The sequence below is a fragment of the Anarrhichthys ocellatus genome, unplaced genomic scaffold (assembly GCF_004355925.1).
Source record: "Anarrhichthys ocellatus isolate YVR2014 unplaced genomic scaffold, GSC_Weel_1.0 scaffold1, whole genome shotgun sequence".
Lineage (NCBI taxonomy): Eukaryota > Metazoa > Chordata > Actinopteri > Perciformes > Anarhichadidae > Anarrhichthys > Anarrhichthys ocellatus.
The window spans coordinates 3,878,653-3,889,701 of NW_022280031.1; the positions used below are offsets into that span (position 1 = coordinate 3,878,653).

The 11,049-nt window shown below is 43.4% G+C and overlaps 1 protein-coding gene across 3 annotated transcripts in view; it reads left to right on the forward strand.

Annotated features, from left to right (window-relative positions):
- Positions 1 to 11,049, forward strand: part of foxj3 (forkhead box J3) — a 69,809-nt gene that overhangs the window by 26,081 nt on the left and 32,679 nt on the right. For 2 of the 3 annotated variants that reach the window (XM_031844710.1, XM_031844536.1), the window contains exon 2: positions 361 to 846. In XM_031844710.1, the coding sequence (XP_031700570.1) occupies positions 526 to 846 (321 nt within the window). In that variant the 5' untranslated portion in view covers positions 361 to 525. Of the gene's footprint in view, positions 1 to 108; positions 847 to 11,049 lie in introns of those variants that run through there. The other variant, XM_031844625.1, reaches the window with a different exon arrangement.

The window sequence follows — 11,049 nt, forward strand, 5'->3', positions numbered from 1 at the left end:
TCTCTCTCTCTCTCTCTCTCTCTCTCTCTCTCTCTCTCTCTCTCTCTCTCTCTCTCTCTCTCTCTCTCTCTCTCTCTCTCTCTCTCTCTCTCTCTGTGCAGATGGAGTCCCAGCTATGAGTCAGCTTTGAGAGCAGCAAGTGGTGGGCTTGTGATCTGCTGCACAGCTAATATAAGCATACTTTACAGAGACACTTGGTTTTTGATGTTGGCCCAACGGTTCAGAGTTGCTTCCTCGCTTGCATTTATTTTCACTCTCCGCAGTGTTGCTGATATACATGTCTTTTATATCCCATGTATTCCTTGTAAAAAACAGAATAGCTGACTTATAAAGGCATGTCTTTTTTTCCTGTTTCTCCAGAGTTGACCTTTAGAAGACGCCATGCTGATGTCTTGAGCTGAGGAAGGCTTCACCCTCAACCTGTCTCTGTTTGTTATTCCGCACCTGGTCCCCCCTGCTTCAGTCAGCGGACAGCATCCACCTCTACATTTTCCCCACCCCCCTCCGGCCCAGCCTGCCGTCAGCATGACGTCGGAGCTGGAGAGCAGCCTGACCTCCATGGATTGGCTTCCTCAGCTGACCATGCAGGCGGCCATCCGCAAGGCGGACGCTCAGAGTGCCCACGGGCCAGGCATGGGCAAGAAGAGCGCCCTGCTGGACCCTAACACCACGCTGGACCAGGAGGAGGTGCAGCAGCACAAGGACGGCAAGCCGCCATACAGCTACGCCAGCCTCATCACGTTTGCCATCAACAGCTCGCCAAAGAAGAAGATGACACTGAGCGAGATCTACCAGTGGATCTGTGATAACTTTCCCTATTACAGGGAGGCGGGCAGCGGCTGGAAGGTGAGAAAAAGAGCCATCTGTTCTTTACTTTGAGCCGATACAGCAGATGTTGAAGTGTGTTGCCATCATGGTGATGATAGAGTTGCACTCTGGTTATAGTGGCGCTTCTGACTTGAACAAACTTTATGTCAAACCAAATATGACACGTAATTGTAGAGCTTTTGTTTAGTTTTTACAGTCGGACAGTAATGCCATTCAGTTGATTTCCTCGTGGATATGTTTCTTTGACTCAACAGTTTGGTAGTAAACTGTGGACAGCCTGGAGGAAAAGTTGAGATTGATATTCCTTGACGTAAGTCATTGTTTGGTGGTCGCCGGGCATCTTAAACAAAGTGAGATGCCGTTGGTAATCACCATTGTCACTTCTGAGAAAGCTCGGAGAGAAACTACGAGCACGCCAAATCACACTAAGTGCCTCACTCCTCCGAATGAAGAATGGTGCAGCCCTGAGAGAAGCATATGAAGTGTAAAACCCTGGATTAATATTCAGAGAAGTGGGCCCTATCTGTGCGAACACAGACTAAATAGCCCATTCATGGGTGGTATTATTCATTGCAGATGCCTTGATAGGAGAAGGCCATTATGCAGAAGAGAGAGCCAATGCTGTGTCATCATCTCAAGGAGCCCATGATATACCGAGATGAAGCTATGCTGATTGCCTTTTAAAGGGCCCAGATGGAAATTGATATTAGAATGAGTTTTCCAATCAGTCGACGTTTATTGGAAATAGAATCTTAGGCTCTGCTTTATTGCAGTCAGACAAGATGTATGAAGCCCATTTCCTGGGGCGACAAGGTGTGTGTGTGTGTGTGTGTGTGTGTGTGTGTGTGTGTGTGTGTGTGGGTGGGGGAGATGAGAAAGCATGTGTTATTATAAATGGATGGATTTTAGTTTTTGTGGCAAGGCCTTTTGAAAGGAAATGAATTGTTTCACTTTGCGTCCTTTGTTTCCTCTTTTACCTTCATCATCCCTTATTTAGTGGGCAGCAACGTAGCAGCGTGTTTGCTGTCAGTCGGCCTGGATTCCTGCTTTAAGTATCAGACATTTGTACTCGGCTCTTTATTTTGTATACCGCCCACCTTCTTAAGCGTTAAGTTTAACCGTTCATTGTACAGTAACGCTTTTCTCTAGACATTGGCACGAGGTTGCAGCAGTGTTTACCGATGGTTTTGCTTGCTGCGTTAAGATTGTTAACAGATCCGGTTGCAGAGCATGTAATAGCCTACTCATTGTCTGTATCTGTTAAAGTAAGCAGCTCTGAGTGAGTCTTCATTTATGTGGGTCGAAGTGGTCTTGGTGAAGTCTTGGTGCACATCCACAGACTTTGTTGCTCTTAAATAGGAGGGTGTAAATGACCGGCCCAACTTAAATAACTGTAGATAAGACACAACACTTCTTATATATTTTAGAGTGGGTGATCCTCAATGGGAATCAAACTGGTGCTGCTGACAGGGTTGGAGATGTTCTCACCCAGTTCCAGTCCCCCTGTAGTTGGAGCAGGAAGGACTACATGGTATTAATTCATCAACGCTCGACTAATATGCGCGGCTCTTCATGTGCCTTCGGTTATTTTGTTGTTAAGTGGAGCTTTATCACAAAATCAGCTGCTGATTTCATGATTCACATACTCAGAAAACACTGAGGGACATTAGACATGCATTTGAAACCTTGTTCTGAAGGCCTACAAATAATAAAATGGCATTCAAGATTTGGAAATGTCATGCAATCCTAATTGATAACTGGTTTATAAAATAAAAGAGCTGTTTTTAAAATGTGACTTTTTGTGGTGTGGCTAAAATGCAGTAGCTCAACTGTTATTTTCTCATTTTATTTTGTCTTTGCATCCATGCGTCTGTCTGAAACGCACTTGGCAGCTACCCAGCGAATGGGTTCAATCCTCTTGGGGATTAACTGACCAGGGCAAATTTTTTTAAATTGGAAGTAAGCATGCAGTTTCAAGCAGTGTTGGATCATGGGAAATGTTCACTTTTAAAGCTACAGTTGGTAACTTCAATACAAATAGCTATTATATTATATTTGCTCAGAATGTCACTATATCCGGACTATCAGTGAAAACATCAGGTTCCTCTGCCTCTCAATGGCAACAGCAAGATTCCATTCTACATCAGAACCGAGGGTTCTCCATCGCGGCGTTAATCGCTGCTCGTGAATCAAGATCATGTTGCTGTGTTACCTGTTTCTAGTCTCGCATGTTTTCAGAAGGAATTGACAGTTTGTAATGTATGACAAAAATGTATATTTTCATTAAAGTTGCCAACTGTAGCTTTTAAATTCACAACATAACTTCATAAATCAAAACATATTTTTATGTAGGGATTTAAGTTTTAGCTTACATCATTTGTAAAGGTTGCATCATGGTAATATTACAGTAGTACAGATAAGAAAAATGCACATAACAAAAATAACCCTCTACAGGGTTATTTGCATTAAATTCACTACTTTATTTTAGTATAGGAAAATCCACTCTGTATAGATGCTGCTCTCTAGTGACTCCTGAAAACATGTATAACCCTTAAACATGAAATCCTTGGCACAAGGATTGTTTAGATTCCATGAAACGAGGTGGGCCGATGGGCCTTGAATCAAGGAACAATTGATTTTGATTTGATGGGATTTTTTTTTAACCACATAAATGAAACTACCATAATGCTATACAGTGACGACGGTAAGCATTTATTGTCCGTGTGTAATAGAGATCTGACGTAACTGGTGTAAGAGCGAGTTATAGAATTAGTCAGCGTTGGGTGAGATTGACGCTCTTCAGGTACTTTCTAGTTTAGGGGAGGCGTGCGTAGATCAACACATTCTGACTGTAATGTGGGCTGCAACTGTAGAAATAGCCCCCATTTTAAAAGTGACAGAAACCACATCAGTCTAACCAGGATGCTGTACAACACAGGAAACGATGAAAAGGCGGTTTGAAGAAGTGCTCGTACGCGAGAGCCTGCGTCACAACTCTCTCTCAGTTCTTGTTAATGGGGTGTTTTCCCTGCCGTTGTTTTCTTCTGAGAATGTAAATAACTGAAATAATGTGTATATAGTGTTTATAAAATCGTTTCAATGCATAAGACATTTGAATGAAATCCAATATGCTGTTTCCGTGCCCGGGGCATTTGAGCAAGCTTCAGTAGCCTTCGGTTTATTCCTAATGTTTTTTTGTGCTCGGGAGTATTTTCACAACCCATCACACAAATTATATTTTCATCTGAGCCCGTGCAAAAGTTCTCTCCCAAACACCAGGAGGTCACTAGGAAGCTTGTACAGTCAGAGAAGCGTCTAGCATGCAAAACCTAATTGAAATAGTTTCATTCTGTAGCAGGCAGACAGCAGTAACTATGCTGTGAGTCTACCTATAGTGTGACTGAATATATGCATGTTTGTGTGTGTGTAATTAGTTGGCAGCGAGCATGCCTGGGTGGGGTGAATGTAGGTCGGATGTAGTCATCGCTCCTCTGTTCCCCCGGAGATGTCAGTCGCAGGAATTTGGGACTCTACGCACGCATGCGTCTGCTCTGTATGATAATGCGAGCTGTGCCGGCAAGATGAGACCGGAGCTAATCCGGGCACCGGCAGCTCATTTAATAATCTCAATAGAACCCCATTAGCCTGCGCTTTTAAGAAATATCAATAAGTGCTGTCAATAAAAAAAAAAAAAAAACGGATAATTCATCAAGGTCGGAGAACGTGAGCGCTGCCTTTGAGAGTGCAGAATATGCGTTCGGCATCTATGAGCGAGCAATTAGAGGTTGCTTTTCTTACCGCTCTCTGCAGCTCTCTGAGGTACTTTTGATTCATGCTGTGCAGGTTCAGTCCCAGCAGTCTTCAGTACCATTCTGCTGGTATACTGTAGCTTCTGTGTCCCTCTGTTCCTCCTTCAGGATACTTGTCTACAGTCAGTGTACTGTTTCTATGTGTTCCTGATTATAATTCGTGTCTGTTGCCCAGTCCTTTCCATCTCAAAGCCATAACGGGAAATGTTCTGAGATTAAAAGGAGAGTATAGTCTTCTCCCACTTTAAGGTCAGAAGACCAGGTCTTTTTTTACCCCACCATGAGCGCCTCACAAAGACGAGACTTTTAATCAGTGTCAGCATTTAAGATACCATAACAACTGTTTGAATTTGGTTTAATATTTAAAACTGTGGATTCTCTTTATGATTAGTAATTAAATGAATAGAAAAAGAGCTGAATTTAGTCTTCAAGTCTGTTGTCAAAACTTCTCAGATCGGCTCCGTCTCTTCACGGATGCTGTCTTGCGTGTCATTAATGGTGAATCAGCGTTCTCTCACTTTCGATCCAACTGTTTGTGGGCCAATAGCCGTAAAAATGATTTCCAGACGCGTGGCTTCAAGACACTTGAAGAAGATGCAGGGGAGGGGATATTCCCCTCGTCAACCTCTGCGTGCATGCGTCATGACCGCAGTGGTTAAGAGTTTATTGAAGCAAGTGTTGCTTTGCCAATTAATACTTGTCAATTTTTTTTTTTTTTAGATGCTAAAGTCTCTGATGCCAAAGTGAACCAATGACCTGAGTCTGTATTCTTTGTTGACAACATTAAATTACCAGATGTTTTAGTGCAGTCTGATAACAGTATCAGTAAGATAACAGCTTCAATATTAAAGTACTTCTCCTTTAGACAAGGATTGAGTGGCTTTTATTTTCTGGCAATTTACAATGAGTTTTAATCAAGATGGTACTCTAAGTTATGTGTGATTTATTAAATAACTCTTAAGATCATGCAGTCACTGTTAAGGTATTACAAGAAATACATTTGTGCAGATATTTTGCTACAAGTTCTCTTCAACTATTGACTTTATTGGTATCTGCAAATACATTCACTGTATTGAAATAATCCGAGCTCTCCGGTGTTTCTGCACTAATGTCTTCATACTGGATGGGCTAATTCAAGCTAACAGACCTCCCTAAATGTTTTGAACTGTACACAGTCCTTCTCCAGACTCTGCTCACCTCTGTCATAGAAGGAGGGACGGTGTGTGCAATTTCTTTTCTGCTATATTTTCTTTAAAAAAAAAAAGTGGTCAGGAACAGTATTGAGTAGAGACTCCACATATACTCTCAAACGTCGACCTCCATGCTGATCCTCAAACCTTCTCCCAGCTGCTTCCAGGCTCACTTCAGGCGCTGTGTAAATTCCCCTCTGCATGTCTTCCAGGTGAAGAATGCCAAAGAAAATCTGGAGCAATTCTCAACCAGTTAAAAAATGCCTGAAATGTTTGCTCTTGAACTTTAACTGTTGGGGAGATTGTTGCTACTGGCATGATTTTATTTTATTTTTTCCTCTTCCACACCTGTGTACAGGAAAGGAAATTAGCTTGAAGAGAACGTAGGCTCTACTGTTGATTGCCTAACAAACATTGAGTCTCCCGTTGCAGCTTCACCGAGGCCCGTAGCTCTCACATGATCCTGTTAACAGGGAAATACAGCTTTGGTCTGTAAATGGTCCAGTGTGCGGGGATGGGGGGCGCAGAGCTGCCTTCTGCAGGGGCCCTGGACCTCGCTTTGATCTCATTATAAAATGCAAATACACAGTACCCTAAACAGATCAAAGGTTCAACATCCCATTGGATCTGAGGCTTAATAATAGCTGCCTGGAGCGGTTTTCTATTTTTTAAGAAGCGATTTGGGTAGCTACTGCTCCTCCAGGACATTATTTACTCTGGAGATAATGTTCCTGCTTCTGACTAGTGACTAGCCACAGCTCAGAAAATCCCTGCCCCTGTTGCTTATTTAAATAAGATTGGTCAGGTATGAGAATGTGTGCTTCCTGCCCCTATCTCCCACCTCAAGCTTGGGTTTGCAGGGCCTGAAATCTGAAAGTGTAAAATTGCTTCGGTGCTTGACTCCCTGATACCTTCATCTACTTTTCTTAGCTTGTATCATCATTACACCGTAAAGCAAGCATTTACATTTTAAGCACTCTGCTGATACTGAATTTTTCAGTAGCACTGATGCATATTTAGAGCTGCTCTGTAGCTCACACACCAAAGCCAAAATTATCCCTTTTTTTTTTTTTTTCGTGAAGTTCACAAATGTCTCGTCTACAGTCCCGTGTCATATGCACCTTTTAGCTGGGATGCAGTCCATAGAGTGGTCATGTGATACAGCAGCATTTTTAAACTGTACAGACGGTATTAGTGGCAGCGTACTGGCCCGGCACCGACTCCGTCAGGTAGTGGGAGCGGTAGTGATTCACTCGGCAGCCAGTTTGATCCTGCTGTGAGGCGGGTTCCCGTGTCAGGAAGCTCCAGCCTGGCCGCCCGCCCACCAGCCTCACCTTGCACCCGCCTACCGGCGCCCCCAACGCTCACGCTCTGGCCCTTAGAGTGGGCGGCGAGAGCAGGCTGGCAGGCCTTGGCACGGATACGTTTTGGCACGGAGCTGCTGTCCCCACACTCCGCCGAGTGAAGTGCTGACTGCAGTGCAGAACATAAAAGGCCCGAGGCGTATATTGCTTCCTTTCGTGGCCTGCAGGGCTTGTGTAGAGAAGTCGGCTTCACCTTTACTTGAAACTGTAGCTGTCTCTTTTTTTTTTTTTGACAGTCACGGCTATGGCCATATAAGCTGTTTTTGGGTTAATGAGTGTTTGCTATATACGTATGTCTAAGAATATATGGTATAACTTTTGTTATCCTTTTTTAAACACTCATTAACCCATAACAGCTTGTAAAGACTGTTGACCTGGTTATCAATCGATTCAGTGAACTTCCTCCTCTGTGACAATGACGTCTGTTGAAGTCGACGCCTGATCTACGGGTACAGATGCATAGAGTTTTGGATATATAGAGTAGACGGGGAGGGTCAGGATCTGTATTTCTATCTGTTTATGTGGCGACTGAGATCATCACCTCCAGGAGGCTGAGCCCTTTCTTTGTCACAGATATGTAGCCTGAAGCGCAGCTGGGCGGGAAAATCAACCCCGGTGTCACAGTCAAAGGTGTGAACTGTAAGGAATTTTAGGCACATTTCAAAACAACTCGTAACTGGAAAAATCATGAGGTTGTTCTTCTGAGGGCGATGGGGAGCTGCTCAGAAACTCTGTAGTCATCGGTCCGTGGCCAGAAATATTTAGACTAAAATAGTGCTTTGCTGTATTTTAACTTAGTTTTCCCAGCGAGTGGCCTTTTGCCCTCGATCATTTTTCTACTTGGCTTGCTGTCGCCTTTGTGTAATGCAGCATATGTACAGTCGCAGCTTAATATTGCTGAGAATGTGTGTGAATACTGCCACCCTCTCTAAAGAAGTCAGGAACGCTTTCATCCTTTAAAACAATCCGCTCTGTGCCGAGTGTTTGTTCGGAGGAAGAATAAAAACCTGAACGGTTATTTTTCTGTATTCACAAGCAGAAAAAGTTAGATTTTTAGATGACATTTCTGTTTCACACTTTTCTTCCTCAACTGATGATATAATTGTAAAATCAAAGCTGTTTTGTCTTTGACTTTAATATTAAACTGTAAGTTATGACAGTGTGAATACACCGTGAACATGTTCATAGTTGTAAGTTGGCTAACTAGTTTCCTCTAGCTTTAGCTTGTGTGTACAAGCTAAGTTGAGCAAGCACAGTCTTCCAGAAATGTTAACTGCCTCCTCTATTTCTCTTAAGATAATGAAGACTTTGTTTCTTTGACATCTGTCCATTTTATAACGGTGACAATGCCCCCTCTGTTCTCTAAAACAAGAAAACACTGAACTCACTGAACTCTTATCTTGTGGAAATATTCACTGCTACATTGTCTATCCATTTCCTGTACCTGGACACAAAGCCATGTGTGATATTTTAGTATTTTAATGTATTTTAATGTATCTCAATATTAGCTGCTGTTCTCTGTAAATATGAATATTAACTCGCACTAACTGTACGCAGCCTCCAGAAGCATTAGTTCTGTGATTGGTTGGGGTAAAATCAAATCCTCCCCTCCAGGAAACCGCCAATAATCCGATGTCAGACTGAAGAACGGAGTTGCACCGTAATGTTTGCACCATTCTGAATATCGGGCTACCTTTTTGTTGAAATTGGGATCACAGATGGTGCCTTTTAACATGGCCTCTTGTGTGCGCACTGATTTCTGCCTTAACAAAGAGGCAGAGAAAAGCGAGGGAACGCTGATGAATTCTCAGTGCTATAAATAGATCTGCCCTGTTAAATGAATCTAAGGTGGGTTGCACTTGCTACTGCTGCCGGCTCCGTCCATATATCAGGTTTATTCTAGAAAAGTAAACAACGTGTGATTCAATTTTAATAAATATCTTTTTTTTTTTTCCTCTCACTTCTCCTGGTCTTTTAAAAGTGTAATTAATAATATTCATAATTAAGGTAGCCGGCTCTCCCTAAAGAACGGTTGCCTCCTGTGATGCATGCAGCTCATTTATCTGCCAGTGCTGCAGCGCGCACACACAGCGTTTCCTTTTTGGAAATGAAAGGAAATGAGGCTGAAGCTCTAATTAGCGGAGTCTAGAGGAAGGATCTTTGAAAAAAAAGTATACGGCAACCCGAGAGCGCTGATTGGGTCAAAGGTCTGTAGCTTGACTGAGGTAAACCCTCCACTGAACATCCACTCGGAGCCATGCTGCCTTACATCCACACTGCAGGTCACTCACATCTGATAGGACCGTCAGCCCTGATGATCGCCATGTTGATAACATCTGCATGGCGAGTAATCATCTTGGAAATGCTTCTTGCCGGTGTTTTTTTAATCCACCTTCTCTCTTCTCTGGCAATTACTTAACCCGCGTCGCCTTCTGCATCAGCTAATGGCTTCACTCTGCTCCTCGCTGCTTTTTTTTTTTTTTATGCCTCCACGCCGGCTACAGCCAAGGCCAGAGGCATTCTGTTTTAGTGTTGTCCGTCCTTCTATCCATCGCTCTGGTCCATTCTCATGAAGCTATCTCACAAAGGCCTGCAGGGAATTGCTTAAAGCTGACTCAAGGATGAAGTGATAAGATTTAGTTGGTCAACGGTTGAGGTCAGTGTGACCTCACCTCCGTCCCGTCCTTATGAACGCGATAGCTCAGGAGCCCTTGAGGGGATTTCTTCAAATTTGGCACAAATAATCAACTCACGCTCCAAGTTGAACTGACCTCCCACACACTTTTGGCCACAACTCAAGAATTCTTATGCAAATTCTGACAATTTCACACACATGCCCACAGTGATAAAACGATGAAGTGGTAACATTTCGGAGAGACATGGATGTAAACTGCAGCGTGACGCGATAATTTGAGTTTGGAACAAAAAGCGAGCAGCCATGTGGCTCTACACGACGCTGCCATTAAACGCTGCTTATTGATAAAGATGTCACTATGGCAGAGGATATGGAGGGAAAGGTTGTTTTTTTTGTCCTCTTGTCAGTGAAGCAGGCTGTCTCTTATCCCAGCCAGATATTTGATCATGCTGCTGGTGCGTCCTCAGTGGGGTCAGCAGTCTGTGAGAGAGGGGGGGGGGGGGGACAGTAACACAGCTGTGGCAGCCGAGTGGAACTGGTGATGGATGACATGCCAGAGCGGGCTGCGCTGCCTTCCCAGGCGCCTGTGTTGACAGGCTCGCCTCTAGCATCTCACATTCGGCATCAGTAGGGCTAATCGCAGGTCATGCTGGCCACAGATGTGATGCGTGAATTCGCTCCTGTAATTGCTCATTTGTCAACGTCACATTCTCAAAAGAGCAGATTTCTGCATAAAACTCGCTGTAATGGACAAACGTTAAAAACAAGAATCCGATGATATGAAATTGTACTTCAGGGGGCAGTGTAAGCGTTTCTCTCAGGAGTTGGTGGAAACCAAAACTGAGCTTAAAGAAGACGTTGGACTTGCATTCATTGGGTGGTCACAAACACGACTCCACGTGAAAGCTAATGTTACTTAGCATCTGCTGGATGTGTACGCAGGCGACTGTTTGCCATATCAACCTCAAAGGTGGTAATATGTCTGACTCCCGTGTTTCTTTTAGGAAAGTATTTTAGCAAAACATTCGACTGAAACCGATTATGTAGCAAAGAGACACTTACAAACAGCATTTCTACGAATAAATATGATGATTTAGTGTAAATGCATTTATTAATTTTCTTCTGGTATCCAATGGTGAAAGCTGAACGCTGTAGCACTGAATGTATCGGCTCCTTTGTGTGTGTGTGTGTGTGTGTGTGTGTGTGTGTGTGTGTGTGTGTGT